Here is a 22,071-nt window from a genome sequence, read left to right as displayed (position 1 = left end):
ACACACAAACACACATTGCCCTTTATATATATAGCTGGAGTTACCCGGCGTTGCCCGGGCCAATATTTAAACTGGCTTACCTGATATCTGTACACAAAAATGGGCCCAAAAATGGGCCTAAAAAATCGGCCCAAAAAATGGTCACCCCTGACCCCGAGGATCGGGGTACGGGGTCAAAACCCAGCTAAGAACCTTCTCCCCCTCGAGGACTACCCCCATGCCAAATTTCATCGAGATCGGTCCGGCGGTTTGGATTTCTATTGAGAACAAACAAACAAACACACACACACACATTGCCTTTTATATATATAGAAGATATATACATATATATATATATATATATATATATATATATATATATATATATATATATATATATATATATATATTTCAAATAAATATCTTAAAAAACAAAAAACTTATAAGGCTTTAACGTGCGTTTCCGAAGCAATAACGAACAACAAGTTGCAATAATGAACAAAATTGTTACAAAAATGAACATAGGCTGCGTCAGGTTGCATTAGCGAACAAAAATGTTCGGTAATGCAAATTTTGTGTTGCTATACCAAATATCCATATGATCATCATGATCATCATCATGATCATGATCATCATCATTATTATCATCATCATGAGTGAAAATTTAGCTATAGATTGTGATCATTATCATCATGATAATCATTTTTGTCATCTTTATCATCATCATTTTCATCATTTTCATCATTATTGTCATCCTCCTCCTCATCATCATCATCAGTATTGTTATCATCATGACCATTATCATCATTGTTAACATCATCATCATATCATCATCATCATTATCATCATCATCACTATCATAATTTACTTTATAGAAATTGAAGTTGTTACTTCATTTTCTATAAGTAAAGTTCCACTGATTTAAAAGTTTAAGTGTTTAATAATAATACTATTGTTTGAAATTGTAACACATGAATTGCACATAAAATCTAAAAAAGTTTATATAGTATTTACAACAATAAATAACCTAAAACCTTTTTTTTAAAATTCACCTCATTAATTTCAGAATAATTGAATAAATAATAAAAGTTTTGTATCTTTTGTATCTATTGTAACTTTGCATGGTTAGTAGTTGAGATTTAAAAACGTTGGTAGTATCCTAATTTCATGTTTCAAAATTCAATCAAGTTTTTTAACAATAGTTGATATGAAATCAAATTTATATCTAATTAATAAGTTCCCAGCTAAAAAGATTTTGCATAGTTAAAGATTTTTAGTCTTTTTTTGACACACACAGCTAAAAAGACTTTGCAGAGTTAAAGATTTTTAATTTTTTTATAACTAATAAATGTTTTTGTAATATTAAATTAACTATTTACATTTTTTTTTAATTCTTACTCTTCATTTTTCTTTAGATTTTTAATGGAAGCTATGCTAGCTCTCAATGGTTCAGTTATGATTTGCTAAATCCATTTATGGCTTCTGAAATCCAAGTTTTCGCTTTCTCAGAAAATCCTATGGCTTACTTTACTATGGACTTTAGATTTATTGAACCTATTCAATATTTTTTTGGTAAAGTATATTCTAAATTTTATCTTGAATTATATATCTTATAAATAAATAAAAGTCGTACAGACATTTTATGCACTATCTATTGACCATGCACAGTTTTATTGCGCAAATTATCTTAAATACTGTTCAATACAGTATATAAAAAATGACTTTAAAATTTTATGATTTGTGCTTTTATGTTGCTGTTGTAGAAAATCCTATAATTGGACTATATCAGTTTCTGGCCAGTGATTTCTTAAGTATCAAATTGGATAAATCTTCATTTATATCAGGAATGGAATTTGATAAAATTGATTGTTTATTAAAGTTTTGTATCTACTATAGTGCGAACAACCAATTTGTGCCCTACAAAGACAACAGTTTGTTTAGTATTACTGTGAGTAATTTATAAAAGTTATATGTACATAGTTATATCTTCACAAATTATAGTTAATAGAAGTTATATCTGTACTAATGATAATTTATAAAATTTATATCTGTAAAAATTATAAATAATGGCAATTATAAAAATTAAAAATTATTATTAAATTAATTTTTTTTATTGAATAAAATTACATTTTTATGTGAAGATAAAACATTAGAAAATTCTACTAGTCAAATTTGCATTAAAAAAGAAAAAGCAAATCAAAAAACTGAAAGTATTTTTACTGGTGAATCACACTGAGTTGGGAGTGCCATGCATCAGTAAATAGTATGGTGTATATAAACAACTGTAATTTAAAATTTGTAATTCTTTTTTGGTGTTCCAGATATTTACAGTTTCACAAAGAATTATTCTTCGACCATTTCGAACATCTGAAATTAACCTAAGTTGTTTAAACTGGTTTTTAAATGTGCAACAAAACATATCTATTACTTTAATTGGAGATGATTACCTTTCAGGTTAATTAAATTTTGTTTGATTTTCATATAAATACAATTTTTGTATTACAACATAGGTTGATCTATGATATAAAGTGTTAGGTTGGGCATTTTAGTTAACAAAGTTGATTATAATGCGTTAATTTTTTACACTAAGTTTTTTAATTCTATTATTAATGTATATCAAAGGCTCAGTGTATAAAGGTATATCAAAGGCTTTTATTTATAAAAAACATAATTTTAAGAATTTTTTTAATATTTAGACCTCCCTAACGTCAAGCGCACCACTGTAGTTCAATTTGAATACTCTTTTTTTTAAATTTTTATTTTTGTTTGAGAGTTTTAGAGTTTGTTTTTTTTTTTAATTTTTTTTAATTTACCCAAAAAGGAGATTGAGACTACTAATTTTTCAAATTTTTATAGTTTTTTTTCTCCTTTATGAATGATATTATTTTCAACTGTTGTTTCAACCCTCTCTTAATTCTTAAACTCCACAACACAAGCCTTGATGAACAAGGCTACTGCATGGAGAAACAAGTTAAGTGGAGTGCTAATATGAACTTAGTGGGGCTTGAACTCAGAACGTCTTTCTTAAAAAGCAAATGCTCTACCAATACACCACTCTTTTATAACTTTTAGTTAAGTTATAGAAGTTTTAGAATATTTTGCTTATAATTTTAAATAAAAATTTAATCGTTGTATTAAATCATTTGAATAATGATAATTATGCAAACTATTATAGTTAATATAAAGTTAAAACTGTTAAAGTTTTTTAAACACTATTGCTAAAAAAAATAAAAAATAAAGTCATATTTCTTAAAATTGAACAAGTTCAGAACATAAGCTATGTTAAAAGGAAATGAAATTTCAAATGTTAGATAAAAAGAAAATAAACTAAAATTAAAAAAAATATATAAAAAAAAAAAATTAAAACAATTATAGCAAAAAAAAAATTACATCATTAACTTTTATTAATAATACAACAAAACAACATGTTATAAAAAAATTCATCAAATTATATGCTTAAATGAATCTTGTTTTTGCTGAAAGATAGCCTCTGTATTTATTTAAATACTAAGGATATTGCTAATTCTTTAACTATTGTCCAATCTTTTTTTTTTTTAGTAAGAGCTTTGAGTCTTTACCTACTTCTAGTAACTCATCTTGAGACATCAACTTACTTGTTAAGAATTAATAGAGATTTTGATCCTTTTTTTCTACCACTGATCTATTATTCTGGAAAATTTTTGTTTTTGTTAGATGGAAGTTATGATGCATTACCGATTGGTTTTGACATAATCCCATATTGTTTATCATCTTTATTAATGATCTTTATAATGAGAATTTTACCTCTTAAAATGTCTCTATATATGCCCCTTATACAACAATAGACACTCCAATTATGATAGCAAGTCATCACTTTTTGATTGCTTAAAACAATCAAAAAAGCTCCCTTGTAACAGTATGCGGTATATAGTGTATTCTAACTCAAACACATATATTTGCTGCAGATCATTGTCACAATAATAATGTTGACATATTGATAAATAACAACACTCAAACTAAGTTCTCTACTGCAGATAACTTTTCATTCTTAACTACTCATTGGAGCAATGTATCCAGTCTGTTGAAAAAATTGCACCTGTTAAAGTTTGCCCAAATAAAAAAAGTCATATTTATTTTCTTTCTATCAATTTCAATTTCTTTCTGTTGATTATAATTCCTTTTTGTTGATTTGGTTTCTACTTCTAGAAATTCTAGTGTAAAACCGTGTTGTATTGTAAATGTAGCTGGACCTGCTTTGGCATCCAAGGTTGAGCTGATACATCATAAGGTGGGGTATTTTTGTCTTTTTTACAAATGTCTCTGTGGTTACATTATGGTTTATACATACATTATGGTTTGTGGCTGCTATTTCCATTCATAATAATTTTAGATTCTTAAACTCTGAAGACCTTAATGATCCTTCCAATTGTTGTCTGATTAATCTTCCTACTAATATTATTTTGGTATTTTACTTTGAATTCAAAAAAATTACTTTTAAACATTCAATATGGTTTTTAAATTTTTTATACTATTGCTGATCTGTTAATAGTAACAAATAAACAGCTTTACCATATGTTAAATAGAAATTTAGTTAGGCAAGAGTAATTCGTTGTCCAGATTGTCTAGATGTCCAAATAAAAAAGTGTTTTTTGGACAAAAATGTAATTCTTGGAGCATTGCTTCTGTTTTACTTTAAAAAGAAAATTGTTAGTCAAATGAAAAAATTATTGTAAAGATTTCAGTCATAATTGGTTTACTGTTTCCAGTCAGTTTTCTTTTCAATTTTTTGCCTTAAATTTGCCGTTTTTCAGAATCTGTAGACAGTTTATTAAAAAAAAAAGGTTTTTTGGAATCAGACAGAATTTTAACGGAGTTAGTTTGCTCATAGCATTTACTATAGAAAATGAAATTTTTTTTATAAAATCATTAGTTCTTTTATTTTTATTTTTACAAAAAAATTTTTAGGGTTTTTAAAGTAATTTTTGGCTTAAAACTATTTTGCATAATAAAAATTTTTTTTTTGGCTTAAAACTATTTGCAAAATAAATATTAAAAAATTTTTCAAATAATTTTTGCACTTAATACTACATTGATAATCATTTTTGTAGTTTGCTACAATTTACCCTGAGGTGGGTAATTAGGCAACCTTTTTGAGAAGAGCCTTGAAAAATTTTTTTTTATAACAAATGCTAGGGTCGCGTCTAATTGATTTTTAGGTACTCTGGACTCCGGGGTCAAAAAATAGGGACTTCTTGGACTTCGGATACTGAATTTAGTTTTTTTGTAATTTTTTTGAACCACTTTGTCTGGGATTTTATGGATACAACAATCTCTGAATCGCTAGAGTAGACTATATAAGGTTTTATTTATGCTGTAAAAAATTATAATTTATTTTTGATTTTATTTCTTTGCTCAAAAAAGAACTATTTCTTTTAGGTTGAAGATATTTCTGCTAATATACTTTACATAAAGAACTTGTTAGCTTCAAGCTTACATGTAGTAGTGGTGTAGTGGTAGAGCTTTGTAAGCAAAAGGTTCAGAGTTTGATTACCACACTCAACTTGTTTGTTTGTCCATTGGCCTATTTTTGTATCATTCTCTTCCTAAAATTAAATAATTTGTTATTAACCCCCCCAAAAAAAACAGTTATTAAAATCAGTATTACAATGACATAATGCGATTTGATTTAATTTAAATGATAAATTATAGCAACTCAACATATATTACAAATCTAACAATGTGCTCAAACACATTTAATAGACTTCAATTGCTACACTTGTAAAATGATACTTTCTAACTGTATTTAAAAAGACTTAATGGCTTAGAAAACGACTTAAGGGTTGTCCATAAATAACACCACACAATTTTTGACTTTTTTTTAATCATTCCCCTAACCAACCCTTGTCATAGCATCTTAACCCTTTAGTACAAAATCCTGTATAAGTTGTCACAAAACCACTAACACCTAAAAAAATAAAAAATAAAAAATTTTATTTTGTTCTCCTACGGAAAAACCTTGACCATGACAACCCTATTCTAAGCGTAATTCTGAATATAGCTATCAGTGTACACCAAAGGTTTTGTACACTGCATGTGATGTGATTCGCCTATTATATTTTTTAAAAGCAATGTATGCTATAGGTAATATATTTCCATAAATGCGCTGCACATTTTTGAATAATTTATTTGCTTGAGGGCTTGCTATAAGCAGTGGAATTCAATGCATTTTTGCTTTTACTGGCTTAAAGTCATATAACTGTTGGCTAAAAAAATTTAAATAATAAACTTATAGAGGGTACTAAGGATTTGTTAAGAATTGTTTATATGCTGATAGAAAACTATAAAAATCCTGGAGTCCCAACAATTTTTAATATAGATCTTTGGATTCTGGATAAAAACAGAGATTGAACTTTGGACTCCAACTTCGCATCTCTGATGAATGCAAGTTAAAAATGTTACAAAAAAGTTGCCATTATAGCTACAGAGATCGAATAGTAAAAACAGGCGTCTCATCTACTAATTTAATCAGCATCATTAACAGCAAGACCTAAAAAATGAATTATTATTTATTAAAACAGATTTTAGTTGTTTTTCTTATTTATTTTCTTGTTTTTATTTTTTTGTTTTAAATTTAGCCGATTTTATTTGGTTAAGTGCAAACTTCATCCAGAACAATACAAATTACTACATCTATAAAAGCATCAGAGGTAGCCAGAAGTTGTTTGGAAGCACTCAATTTTTACAAAACAATATAAACCGTTTTCATACTTCACTAATGAGCGATCAATTTGGAGCTGATTGCATTACTCAGCCACATTTGTGTGTTAGTGGATTTACAATTCAACTTGATGTTGCTGGTACAAATAATTATATTTATGTTTTATGTTATGGCTATATTTATAAATTTTCTACATTATTTAAAATGAAATTGAGGAAAAAATGAAGTATAATTCAGTAGGTAAATATTGGTAAGATCGTTGAGATATAAATTATTGAATCTTGTGGCCATATTCTTCCTTCCATTCCAATTACACAGGTTAAGCGATTGCTAGACATTCAAATCACTTCAGTTTCCATTGCAAAAAGTCATATCTCAATTAAACTCTTCTATAGCTTGTGGTCCAGACAACATTTCTGTCATAGTCATACAAAATTGTTCTTCAGAACTCTCTTCAATTTTCTCTAAACTGTTTAATAAATGCTTGAGTGAGTCTTGTTTTTCTGCCTGCTGAAAAATGGTATCTGTTGTTACCATTTTTCAGCAAGGCAGAAGAACATTCTGACCCCTCCAATTATTTTCCAATCAATCTTCTTTCTGTTATTAGCATGGTCTTTGAGTCTTTGATCAATAAATTTCTCACATCCCATCATGATTCAAGTAACTTAATGTTAGATAATCGATATGGTTTTCAATCTTCTCGCTCTATGTCTGATTCGCTAACTGCTGTGACTGAAAGATTTTATTGTGCATTAGATGGAGGCAGAGAGGCTAAGACTATTGCTCTTGACATATAAAGTTTTTGGCAAAGTTTTATATGCTGGTCTTCTCGATAAGCTTAGTTCATATGGTGTATCTGGGTAAATTTTTGAGATTATCAAGTCATTTGTTCTAACTGCTTTATAAAATCGTCATCGAAGGCCAACACTCTTCTTTATTTCCAGTACCTTCTAGGGTACCTCAAGGTTTTACCCTCGGTCATGTTTTGTTTCTTTTCTATAATAATGATCTTCTTGACAAACTTACATCTAAAGTAGCTCTTTTTGCTGATGGCTTAACATATATATGTTTATACTCCTGTCTTGATAAAAAGTCTTTTCTTTTCAATTACTTAGAACAGGCAGTTGACCTTGAATCTGATCTCACTTCTTTAACAGATTGGTGCTAGCAGTGGCTTGTAAATTTTAATTCCAACAAAAGTCAGTTATTTACTGCAAACAACTATTGCAATACTGTTGACATTCCGATACTAATGAATGGCAACTCTCTCACTGAATGCACTTCCTTATGTCTTCTTGGATTATCGTTCACTACTGATTTTTCATAAAAAATAAAAAATAGAATCGATTGCTAAATATCTGCTAAGGTTGCTTTTCTTTATCTTGATTGTCATTTTCATACTCCTGATTCCATTACCTCAACAAATCTCTTGTTTGTCTCAAAGTCTTATTCTTTTATTGTATCTGTCCTTGCATGCTCTAAACGCTTTTGTTCGTATAGTTTTTTTCCCCTACTTTAACACTATAAAATTTTCTTCCATCTTTATGTTTTCTCAACACATACAACCACAACTTTTAAACTCTTCTGTTAATCATTTCCTTGCTCTAACGTCCTAACTCTATAACTTCTTTTATTTTCAAGTAACTCCCAGCTTAGTAATAGTTTGTTTGTAACCTTGTTGAGAGTGAATCAGAATAAAAAAAAAAGTAAATAATAATAAACTAAATCAAAACTCTTCTAATAAATTTTTTAAATCTTCTAAACATGTATGTGAAGATGCTTTTTAAAAAAAGCAGATTTAAAAATTTTGAGTTTAAACTTGAAAAAAAAAAGAAATTACAAAAAAGCGAAATATAAATATATATATAATTTGGTTCAACCCTCCATACAGTAAAAATGTTTTAACAAATACTGCAAAAGCATTTTTAAAATTAATAGATAAACATTTCTCTCCCACTAATGAAATACACAAAATTTACTAAAGCAAAATAATATGCAGAAATATATAAAAGACTTTATTGCATTTTTTAAGCAGTATAATTTACAAAAACTCATACATTTCTGTACCTAAAGAATGGTTATCTGAAACTAGAATTTTCAAGTTAAAAAAAGTACAAAAAAACCTACAAAACTTAAGCTTAAAACCTACAGCTTTAAAAAATGTCTTTTAAAAAAAGAAGAAAAAAGAAGAAGAAGAAGATCATAATTAACTAAACTAATATTATTTAACCAGCAATATTATTTTGTTTTAAAATGAAATATAAAATATCCAAATATTGATAAAATTCTTTATTGCATTTTTTAAAATGCATAACAATCAATCAACGATATTGTTGTTTATTATGCTGCAAAAGATGTACTTGAATGTACTTGAAGTATGTACTAGAAATTCTTGATTTAGAACAAATAAAGTACTTTAAACTTAGGCTTCAAGAATTCAAGAAAAATATTTTTGTGTATTTACATTTTATTCAGTCCTGTGCATTATTTAGTTTTATTTAACTTTAATGTGAATTTGAGGGAGGTCAATGAAATGTTAAATATTGCTTTTTTTTTTTTTTTTAATGCATGTGAAATTTCAATAAAATTGTTTATATATTTAAAAAAAAATTGAAAAGGATTTTTTAAAGATGTTAGAGAAAATTTATTTATTTGGTTTGCCTGCTTATCAAATAAATAAGCCTAAAATGCTTGTCAGTAGATAAAAAAGTTTTACTACTATTTTTTTTTCTTATTGTATTTTTCTCTTTGGATAAAACAGTTTTATCCAGTAAGAAATTGTTATAATATTTTCAAAATAAAAGTTTGTTTATATTATTATTTGAAATAATATAACAAACTTTTATATTATTTATTTTATATATGTTTATAGTCAGTAAACTTATTGCATTTATATTATTACAATGTTTAGTTCCGTTTTCATCTAACTTTAATTGGAAAGTGTTTATTGTATCAGATTACAATGTTACTTATACTAATTTGTCTGAGACAATTTTGGTTTTCAAAGAATTTTTCTTGCCATCTACAGCAAATTTGATAGAACTATCTTTGAATATGTATGGTTTACAGAACACTCTTGGTTCGAGTGCAATATATTCAGCAAATATCTATGTCTTTTCAGTCTTTCCTTATGATGCAACGACTGCACTTCAATGTTTAGACTATTACAATCAGCTGAGCAATAATGCCTTTTTTGTAAATAATTTTGTATCAATGACTTTAAATGATTTATATAATGGTCAAAGTTTAAATTTGACAAATATAATAAACACTTTGAGAAAGAATTATGGTGTTCTTAATGGGTTATGTTTAATGGTGCAAACAGCAATTGACATTCCACAAAATGTTTTAAAAGCATTACCATATGCTATAAAGTTGTGGTGTACTTATGCAAACACTGGTTTGTATTTTTGATTTATTATTGTTTTCAATTAGTTATTTATATTTCGTACTATTTATTTTTAGACCATAAAAATATTCTAATAGTTATAAGTGGTGAATAGCACTGCTTTTAAGTAAAAAAACTGAAAATGGAAATGAAAGTTTCTTTGTATTTATTTAAATACTTCATTTTGTTTTAATAGTAAAATTTTGATATTGTTTTTTCCCATTTTTTAAATTATTTGTTAGTGTTAATAGATTACTTAAGTAACATTGAAAACAATAATTCTTTTTTCTCCATTTGAAATTATTTTTCTATACAATAATTTATATACATATAGTAATATATACAGGGCTATTCTAGGAAAAAAAATTTAGGCAGTGGTACCCCCTGTCCCAGAATAACTTAGCGGAAAATCTAAATACAGTCGACGCTGTCGAAAACAGTCTAGTATAGCCCCTGATATATTGTTTAAACTACTGAAATCAATGGAAAAAGAAGGCAGAACTTTAAAGACAGTTTTAAACCATTTATATTTAAATAAATTATTTACAAGTTTTATGTAAACAGTAACACTATAAAATTTTTAACATTTGCATGTAATACATTTGTATATTTAATAAAGAGTTCTATAGTTCAATTTGAAATTGCAACAACGACTACAAAAAATAAATCAAGAATTACCCATTCATGCTCCTCAAATAAGATTAAAAATGCAGAATTTTGATCTGAAATTACCTAAGATGGCCACTCCTAATAAATCCTAAAGTATCCTAATATTTGAAAAACCTTGTAAAAAGACCTAAATTCTCCTAAAATATAGATCTTTTTACTCCAACTTAAACTCTCAAATTTTTTATTAGGTTTTTTGAATAAATTTTGTAAAGAAAATTTTTAAATCAATTTTTTTTCTTTTTTCCAAGTTTAATGATCAAATCTCCTAAAAAAATCCTTCTCAAATCTCTTAAAAAATTCTTAAAAATCTTCTAAAATCACCTAAAAAGCATTATGCAACATCAGATTCCAAACATTAACAACTTTCAAATCTATCAATCAAAATTAAAGACAATTAAAGAAAGTTTCTGCAATTAAATGCTAATAGTTTAAAGTTATATAACTTACATATGTATTGTATATAGTTACATAACAAAGGATCTTGAAAAAGGTAAAAGTCTGTTTTTCACTGTCTTTGTTGTCATTTACTTAAAGATGATTACACTATTTTGAATGTTGCATCATCCAGTTTATCATGTAGAGAATTTTTATATATCATGATACATGATATACATCCAGTATATCATGTAGAAAGTTTTATAGATCTATAGTTTTGCTGGATTCTTGTGACATTTCAATTGTGACATGTCAATTGCCTGAGCAATAAATCATTTTTTATTGCTCAGGCAATTGCCAATTACCGGTTATAGATTTAAACTTTTGAAATTCAACATCACTGAAACTTTTGATCAGTTTTCTATCCTATTTGGTCTAATTTCACTGTTCCAATATCACCTTTTTTTATCCTACACCAAAAAAAAAAATATTTTTATGGTGAGTATATATTTATATATTAAACAAATGTATCTTTTTGTTGAACATTTTGGCTATACTTGATTTGTATGACCTAAAATTGATTCTTGCCTCATTATATATGTAGCAAATATCTTGATTGTCCACCTAATGAGACCTGTAGAGCTGCATCAAATTATTAGTTATAGCTTTATTTTTCAATAAAAATTAAAATGGCTTTAAAAGTCATTGGCAGTTTAATTATTTAACAATAATTTGCTACTATCCTTTGTTAACCTTTCTCAACCTTCTTGTTTTCTTTTTCTTTGTTGACTTCCTCTACTTAATTTTTGATTTATTATCCCGCTACCCATTTTTTTCCTTTGATTTATTATTTTGTTTTTAATAATAATGACTAGGTATGCCAAGGATTTTTTAAAGAATATGATTGTTTGTCATTAATATTAATACAACATGTTGATAGTTTAAATTTATTTAGTTGTTGGAGATGTGCGGTCCTTAAATACACAGAATGTCAATGAAATTTCTTTACAAATCAATACAATCAATAAATCTTATACATATTCTGTTGAAGTTTCTTTTGATCAAAATTATTATATGACTGGAATAAAGTTGTGGAGTCAATCACCGATTGATGTAGATTTATTGATTCAAGCTAATTACTCTGATACACAAGCAAATTATTATGTTACAGTTGCTCAGGTGATATTTTATTTTTTTAAAAGTATTTTATTTGAATTTACTTTAATTGTCATTTTACTTTTCTTTTTTTTTTTCTTGTAAGAATAATTTTTTTGTTTTAAGAATAATTGTGTACTTTTTTTATAGTTAAGGAACAAATTTAGATTTATGATAAAAAATTTTAATCTGTAAGCTGTAATGAAGCATACAACATTTCATAAAACACTTGTTTAACATCAATGTCCCTGATTCTGTTTCAATAATGCACGGTTAGATACTTTGATAGCTAAAAATTATATAACCTCATAATAAAGATTCAATAAACTCTGTTAATTACTTTGTTAATGGCAATTACCATTCTAATAAATGTTCAATAACTTTCATTTGGAAGAATTTTTTAAGCTAAATGATTATTTAAATCAACAGCAGTTTGTATTTATGGTTAAAATACAGATAAATATTCAATAATTTGGATCAAAAATTTTATTATTTATCTAAAAAGTTCACTTGAAATTATATTATGGGAAAAGAGCTGTAGCTGTAAAACTTTCAAAAAAAATCGGGTCATTCCACGACAAATGGAGCAATTTTTTATGAGGTTCTTTATGAACCACTTAAGATTTTGCTGAAACTTTTTTATTTTATAAATATATATCGGAAATGTTTTGAAAATTTTAGATCAATATCGTATATGGTTCTTAAGAAAACACTATTTAAATATTGGGGTAATTTGCATGAAATTTCACTCTACAAGCAAAAAAGGTTTTTCCATCGTTTTTATAGTTTGCTATAGGCTCTTTTAGAAAAACAAAAAATTTAAAATCTGACATCTTATGTTTTTCCATAATGGCTGGCTAAAGTTTATACTTTTGTGATTTTAAGCTTAATCTTAATAACAAATCTGGTGGATATTAGAATCTGGTTGATCTGGTGGATATTAGAAGAAAGTTCAAGTTAGAGAACTGCATTCTAAAATTATAATTCATCAAAGCTGGATTAATATTTTTTAAAAATTGATCCCTGATGCAAAAATCTGTTACCTAATCGTGTGTTAACTTATGAAGACCAAATAAATTAATGGGCACTTAATTATAATTCCAAAAAAAATCGCTTTTAGCTATATTTTTTGGAATTATTATTAAGTTAACAAAATAAATCATTGCATTAAATTAAATAATGTTATTTCTTAAAAATGATTAAAAAATATCAATTTTTATAACCTTTTAACCCCAATAGATAATACTCATAACCCCCAATTTATAATACAATTTTTTTCAAACCAAAATCAAACAAAATCATTTGAAGTTCATATCTCTAAGCGATGAAAAAAATCTACTAAAGTTTTAAATACAAAATGTATGACACTAAATAATTTTAGATATTTTTTTATATATATCTTAAATATATTTACCTATATGTTTTAGTAAATGAGAAAATTATTAAGACAATGAACAAAATTTTTAAAGTTCTAAAAAAAAATCTCAAATTATAAATTAACTTTATTGATTTATTTTAAGTCAATATAATAAAATCTTTCTCTGTTAGGCTGGACCTAAGGAGATGAAGCTTTGCATAAAATATGCATTAAGAGTACCAAACAGAGATCATCTCTGCATAGCCACATGAATTTGCTATATAAAGAAAACTTTTTCATAAATTTAATATGAAGATCTTGACACTTATGAAATACTGAAAATATTTCCTAAATACCATTGAGCATCATAAATGCAGGCCCAATATGTTCCTGGTGTGTAACTTGAAGTTTTATTGATATAAACTCTGCAGCTAGAAATATTCACATTACTGCAAACACTATCAAATTAAACTCTTCTTAATTTTATCAAGTTAAGTGTCATTGATATGAAACTGCATGTCCAGGTTTCTATAGAAACTTTGTCAACACAAATACTTTATATTCTTTTGACATGTTGTATCCTTTCACATGCTGTATATTTCCCTGATGTGTCATAGGATTGTTAAGTGATTGTAGACTTACTTGTGCGACGTTTTTACCGTTCCACTAACTCCATCACAAGAACTTTTGTCATGCGATGTTGCAAGTAAGTGCTAGTCTAGTAATAATAAAATCTTGTTTATGGTAGCATAAGTTAAAGATGGTAGCATAAGTTAAAGATGGTAGCATAAGTTAAAGATGGTAGCATAAGATCATCCATCATTAAAATAGATCATATGTTCAAATGTTTGTAATTGCTTAAGTATATCAATAATATTATTGATAAAGCAATGAACAGGATCTGTTCCACGTTATAGATGGGGTGCAAAGTTGCCTGGCTGTTATTCCAGTTGAAACTTTGCACTGCATCGTGTATGTCCTGCATAGAAAACTATAGTTTTCTTCACAGTCAAAAAGAACTAAAACTTGTTTTTCTTTTAACTTTTAAATATTGGAATAAAGTGGTTTGACTTTTTGATATAAAATGATGCTCTTGTAAATTGTTTAATTTGTTGACATTCATTTCAATAAACTCATCTCAAGATAAAGTTGCTGGTGCTTTTGAATCATTAGTACATTGGAAATTTGACATTTGTCATTGATAATAATTAAATAACTTAAACAAAGTGCAAATGTCAGACAAAATCTCTTTTCTATGACATTTATTACACCTATGCACCATTAATTTTAATAAGCTTTTGTCATTGGCCTTTTTCTTTAGTTTTTTTTGCTAGAAGCTTTACATTTTGGTGGTACTGACAAACACAATCTGCATGCAGATCAGAAGCACCACCCACGGGATGCACCACTTGCATCTTAGCTTACGAAATATTGAAAATCCAGCTTTAAGATAATTATGTTATTTTTTAAAACTCAGTATGAAACTTTTATATTGACTAAAAGAAGTCAATACATTTTGAATATGTTGCTTTATATCATCTACTTCAACTAACACAAACTCTTTCCTGGACAAACCCTTGAATATTCATTGGGTTGATGACACTATTTCACTTTGTTTTCCTAATTTTCTGGCTTGTTTTACAGATCTTTTTGAAGTCAAAGAATACTGCTGAGTTTTCTCTGTTGACTAACTTTCCGGAGTGAGTGTAAAAAGTCTGATTTTTTTTGTGTCAAATTTTGATTTGAGTCATAATAAAAATCTTTATTTTTTTCAAACGTTTGTTTGAAGCGATTTCAATTTCAACCATAGTTTCAAGTGCAGCTATTTCTACTTCTAATACATTGGTAACAGCTCTTTCTGTAAAAGCTCTTATGTTATCAACTTTACATTTTCCATATGCAACTTTATCTTTTTTTGAAACAAGTTCCAAAACTTGTTTCAAAAAAAGATAAAGTTGCATAAAATATTTGCAAAAAAACGAGCATCCAAAACTTGCAATACTTAAATTAAGGTTCTCTTTTAATGTAGGGCTGTCAACATAAATTTCTTTTTCTTGGTTTCATTTTTTTTGTATCATGATGTTTGCAATGCACAGTGGGCCAAGACCGACTTTAAAAGTAAAGGAGTTATGATTTTTTGCGCATTTTATGGGCAAAAAACATAACTCCTTTATTTTTAAAGTCATCAAATTGATATTTTTATGAGTGACTCTGTTCATCACAAAGATCTTTTTTTTTAAAAAAAAATGTTATTTATTGGAGATGCAGGCACCCTAAACACCCTAATAGAAAATGGTGTATAGGGTAATAGAGATTTTAGACATAACTTTTAGATGTTTTTAGAAACAGTTTTTCTCAAATTCGAAACATTATTTAAAATGTTTGTTACGTGTTATACCCCTTTTTATAAACAAAGAAACATTTATTTATTAGATATTTTATAAGAAATCAGAGTAAAGATATACAAAACTTGTAATTAAAAAAAGTTACAATAAATGTTTAATCTTTGTTAAGTTCAAGTTCTTTAATACAACTCATACTTCTTCATAGAGAGCTAATAAGTGGATCTGAACTGCATAATAATCTTCGCATCTTTTCAAGTGACTTTTTTTGAATATTTTCTTCTATAGTGTTCTCTATAATTTTTAAACAGACACCTTATAGTTTCAGAATACTTTTCGTGCCATGTTTCCATCAATTGTTGTACCTGGGTGCGTATTCACCAAACTTTCAACTAAGGCAAACCAGCAAAACTAACCATACAGTTCAGCGTTTAATAACTATTTGGTATTCGCCAATGTTTTGCAGCATTTCTGTAAAATTAGGGTTGCGCACGAGTTGCGCTGAGCTTACGCAAAAACTTATGCAAAAGAAAAAAAACAACAACCAAAATGATTTTTTTTTTAATGAATGAAGTTTTCATAGTTTTATAAAACAAACTTTTATAATATTGAATTCATAAAGTTTCTAACAAATTTAAAATATGGATTATTACTAATTAGTATTTTTTACAGCCTAAGTTCATCAGCGTATAAAATGAAAAGAATATTTTTATAAAACTCTGCTATAAAAACTAAATAAATATTTTTTTATTGAATATTTATTTAGTAAAAAATATTATAAAAGTTAGGAAAATAATTTTAAGTAGAAGTAAGGGAGAGAGGGGTTCAGAATTGATTAATATTCAAGGAGGTTATTAAGGGCAGGCAAATTTTGGCAATTGTTTAATATACAATTAAACTTGCTATAAAAACTTTTATTTTCTTCATAAATCATACATATCACATAAATAGTGTTTATTTAAAAGTAGAAAATTAATCGGTTGTCCTCAAAGTTTATGACATCTGGAATTTTTTATCCTAAGCAATTGGAGAGGTTTTCTGAATTAAAAAACAATCTGAAAAAGTAAAAAAGCTATTTTTAGTTAAGTTGTCTATAAATCAGCTCTTTTAAACTTTATTCATAGCAGTCCAATAATAACAAGCATATTTAACAATAAAAGATTATTCCTTTTTTGTTGCTAATTTTTTTTTAATTGACTGATAAATTTTTACCTCATTGATTAATTAGCATTTTTTCTTCTGAAGAAATTGGGTTGCTTCTTAATTTGATTGGTGACAAATCATTTTTAATGTGTTGACAATATCTCTATTTTTAAACAAATGAAATTTTTGAAAACATTCTTCATCAGAGTAATCATTTAAAGTAACATGCCGAGCCTAACACCAGATTTGATCTTGACCAATTTCCTTTTTGACTAAAACTAAAAAAAATTTTAAAATAAATGTTTAAAACAGGTATATAATGCATAAATATAAAAAGAGTAAAAAAATATAAGAAAGTAAATATTAGCCTTAATAATTGCTCTAGACCTTAATGTAATGTCTTCTTTGCAGTTTAGATTTTAGCAGTTTTTTTTTATTGAAGATTTTAAAACAATTTTTTTAAATGCTATAAAAGCAATTTTATTTAAGATATGACAAAAATAAAAATTAAATCAATGTCAAATTTTTAAAAATCAGTTTTGAAACAACATTTTTATGTAATTAAAAAGTTTTTAATGTGTTTTATTTTTAATGTTTAGTTTAATGTTTTTATTTTTAGTTGTAACTTTTATTAATAATTTTTTTAATTTATATATTTGGAAAAATATAATCTGGAAGCGCTAAATATTTAAAAAAATGCAATTTATAAATAAAATTTAAAATGTTACTATTGCAGGATTAACATTAAAAACATTGAAGTTAAGTCATAAGTATTACTATTGGAAATAAAATTTTATTTAAAGATATTGTTGCATGTTTATTGTTTTGTTATGGATCTGATTCTTTTTAAATCAAATTTTTAAGATTCTTTACTCTTAAGCCTAAAAGGAAATGTAAATTATTAGTTTGAAGTTTTCAAAATGTTGTAAACAGTTTTACTTTTTTCTTGAATTTTGAAATTATAATCCATAAAAAATGTTTTATAAAAATTTTTTTTTTAAAGACAGTAAAAAATAATTTTTAAATAATTACTGCTTGCCCAAACAGTAACCCTAAGTCCTCACTGTTTTATACATATCTAATTATGCAGTAAAGTATTTTTTTTATGTTCTTGTGTAAACTTTGTATTTTGTTTTGTACAACATACTAATATGTTATATTATATTAATATATTTATTCTGTATAGTTATTCTACATAATTGAGAGTGGATTGCTATCATCTGATTGCTGTTGTAGAATTAAACATTTTCTTTTAATATTTTTTACATTCAATATCCTTTTAATATTTTTTAAAATTCATTATCTTAAGATTAATCTTTGTTAATCTCGGTTGTTCATCTTTAAATAACACTTTATGTGAAAGACACTTATTTTTTTGAGGAAAGTGTTCTTGAACAGTTTTTAAATGAGTTAAAAACCGTTTTCTTAAATAAGTAAGTACTAATACCAGAAAATTTAAAACCATTATCTCTGCCAAACTTATTAAATTTATCTATAAAAATATTATTGGTCATTCAATTAATTTTTTATTTGTTAGAACTTACCTTTTTCAAATTTCACAAAGCCTACCTGCTTTTTGAGACAGATATTGGCTGTTTTATCTTTGGATGTTGTGATTATTCAAGTACTCGTTTAGTTACATGTTTGGTATGGGAATTTACTTATGTATTAAATAACCTATTTTTTGTGAAGTAAGTTTTGAGCTCTCTGTTTTTTCTAAATATGCTTTCATTTTGCATCACTTCAATATATCAACTTTCTCGTTTTATTTTATTCTCATTCTTGCCAAGACTGCATTCTTTATTGTTTTTTTTGGTGATTTTAATGCTTATCATTTAGAATGGCTCTTGTCCCTAAAAACTTCTATTTTTTTATCTAATCTCACTCAAGATCATTTTTATTTGAAACTTTTTTTATTTATAGTTGTTTTTTAAATTTTTTTTCAGAAAAACTCTCCTTAAAACGAACTTTTTTTTTATAGCTTTAAGAAATTAATGTGTAAACGTACTAGCTAAAAAGGTTATTACTCTCAGGTTACTAAATCTTGTATTTTATATTAGAAGTTAGGTTTTTAGAAAATCTTAAATAGTCTCATTAACTTTATTTCATCTATAAAAGATTTCAAAGTTAACATTCCTATTCACAACTCCAACACTTTCACTCTATTAAATACATGATTGATGGAGACAATTTTCTTCATTTTGAGTAACTTCTGAGCTACAATACAACGTTTTATCTTTGGTCTTTTTTTGATGATGCATCTATATGTTCTAATCTTGTTAAAAAACCTTTGTTTTTTAACTTTGCTTTCGGTTACTTTCTTGTTAAAAAAAAAAAACTTATTGATTAATTAGAACAACAAGCATTTGATTTTGAACCTGATCTCTTGCGACTTCTGGGAATCTTCTCAAAACATCTTTTTCTACTGATCTCCCACAACAATGACAATCCAATCCGTTCTAAAGTTAGTACCTACTTAGGTTATCTCTATCATGCTTCATGTTTTAATACTCCTGAATCCATTCTCTCTTTATATAAATCTCAATTGTTTTCTTCCTCTTTAATTTTCTTTGCTACTTCCTAACTCCCAACATAAATAGTGGTTTCCTGACTCTTGACATAAATAGTATCTTTGTTGAAATTTCTCTAAAAAAAATAGATATCGCTAAAAAGCCCAACTTTTTATTCAAAAAATATGATTGAATTAGAAAAATTAGTGATGTTGATAATCATTATTATAAAACATTTTTGTCATAAAATTATTATAAAACATTTTTGTCAGATGTGTGACATAAGTTTTATAATGATAAAAATATGTAATAATTTATAATGATAAAAATATGTAAAAAATATTAAGTCTTATAGTACTTGTTTATTTTTATTTTTATGCAAATTTTTTTGTTAGTGATGTACCGATTGAACATTTTTGGCTGATGTTGATACCGGGAGATAAAAAAAGCCTAAGACCGATGCCGATACAAATTAATTAACTAACTATAAGAATAGTTAATAATATAAAACTAAATATTACAGGTAAGGATCAAGATCTTCGTGATCACCTAGCTACTGGTAATATGTAACCTGGCAGATTTTTGTAAGACAGCCTTACACTCCTTTTTCATTAAAGCTGGCATAGATTTAAACTTGCGTTATATTGTTTCCTGCTTTGGATGATGAACGCTTAATCATCTTCACTACTGTAATGTTTCTTATCTATGTTAATGATCTTTCCAATAATCAATAATTTCCACTAAAGTGGCTCATTTGCTAGAAGACACAACCATATACTCTGGTCAAAAAAATTATGAGATTTTAATTGCTTAGAAAATCTTGAATGTGATCTCTCTTCTAAGACAGTATAGTGCTCCCTTATCTTGCTCCTCAATCCATTCTATAGTTTTTTAAATCTCATTTATTCTTGTGTGGAATACTGTTGTCATATTTGGGCTGGTCCTTATAATTAAACTCATTCTCTTTTAGACATAATCCAAAAACACATTACAAATGTGGTTGGATTTGCTTGTGCTTCTATCCCATTTGTCATATGGTTGCATCTTTTGATGTATGGTATAGACATGTAGTGATGTATAGTAGAGATATTCAAAAAACTCAAAGCGATATTCAAAAAACTTGGTTTGTTCCAACATAAAACTCTTGTTCTACTTAAACTTAATCTCATCATTTAGCAAAATTGCAACCTTTTACTGTAACTGTTCCACCATGCTTAAAAAACTTTCATAAACCTAGTTTTTGACCTCAAACACGATACCTTAGAAATCCTCTTTATGTTTTCCTCTCTAATGTAGTTTATAGTTTTGAAAGCCTCCTCTTAACTGTTTTTTTGTTATTTAACTTTCTCCTTTTTCACTAATTTTTATATAGTTTGTTCTTGGTTATTAGTGTTTGTTTTTGATAGTGTAGAGGAAACAATAGTGTGTGTTTCTGATAGTGTAGAGGAAACAATAGTGTGTGTTTCTGATAGGGTAAATCAGATAACTTTAACTAGTTTAAATTGTTGTTGAAAATCTAGGGCGTAATGTCAAATGGGCGCAATCAAAAATGCAGATTTTTATCTTTATACATATATTTAAACATAGTTTGTTCTCTTCTAAACTTGTATGATATACTACAAAGTGCTATTTTTATGGGAAGTATCTCTTATGAGAGTATCTTATCTTTATGAGAATCTCAAAGAATTTAATTTGTAAATATAATAAGGAGCTAAGATTTAAGATTAATAAAGTTTTAAGAATGAAAGTTCAACAATTCAACCTGATGGTCTTATCACATTACACTAGTAAGTATCTTTATGGGAATCTCAAAGAATTTAAATTGTAAATAATAAGGAGCTAAAATTAAAAAATAAAAAAACTTTAAAAATAAAAGTTCAACAATTTACAATTCAACCTGGTTGTAGGAGCAAAGTTGTGGTACTCTTATAGCTACTCAAAATGTTCAAAACTCAAGAGTTTTCAAGAATAACTTTAATAATGCAATTAGAAAGAAATAATTTAATAATCTCAAAACCCTTATATAAAAAAATTAATAATAGATTGAAGACTGATTATAGGATAGTTAAAAAGGTCAGAGTGTTTTCTATGATAGTCTTGTCACATTACACTAGTAAGTGACCCGGGTCCCGGCTGGTCCCTATTCCTGGCTAAAAATAAGGCTTTTTGCAAACCTGGCCCTAGCCTAGGCCCCAGCAAAATTATAAGGTTTAGCAGAGGCTGATAGCCAACTCTAAAAAAAAATTTGTAATACTTCATATATTATAAATTTATGCATAGATTTACTATTTATTAAATACTGGCATCAATTTATATATTTTCAAAAACTAATTTATTTTTCAAAAGGGTTTCAAACAACCACTATTAAGTTACTAGAAAATATACTAGTTAACTAAAGAGTTGATAAATTGTAGGTTGTATAAGTTAAGAAAACATGATGGTGGGTAAGAATTATG

The 22,071-nt window shown here is 26.6% G+C and overlaps 1 protein-coding gene across 1 annotated transcript in view; it reads left to right on the top strand.

Moving 5' to 3' along the window:
- LOC105845853 (uncharacterized) overlaps positions 1–22,071 on the top strand; it is a 201,050-nt gene that overhangs the window by 53,152 nt on the left and 125,827 nt on the right. The window contains exons 5-10 of the mRNA XM_065813584.1: positions 1,395–1,551; positions 1,743–1,927; positions 2,301–2,433; positions 6,594–6,815; positions 9,588–10,076; positions 12,064–12,287. Of these exons, the coding sequence (XP_065669656.1) occupies positions 1,395–1,551; positions 1,743–1,927; positions 2,301–2,433; positions 6,594–6,815; positions 9,588–10,076; positions 12,064–12,287 (1,410 nt within the window). The remainder of the gene's footprint in view (positions 1–1,394; positions 1,552–1,742; positions 1,928–2,300; positions 2,434–6,593; positions 6,816–9,587; positions 10,077–12,063; positions 12,288–22,071) is intronic.

This window comes from Hydra vulgaris, chromosome 12 (assembly GCF_038396675.1).
Source record: "Hydra vulgaris chromosome 12, alternate assembly HydraT2T_AEP".
Lineage (NCBI taxonomy): Eukaryota > Metazoa > Cnidaria > Hydrozoa > Anthoathecata > Hydridae > Hydra > Hydra vulgaris.
This window is presented reverse-complemented; position numbering and strand designations above follow the sequence as displayed.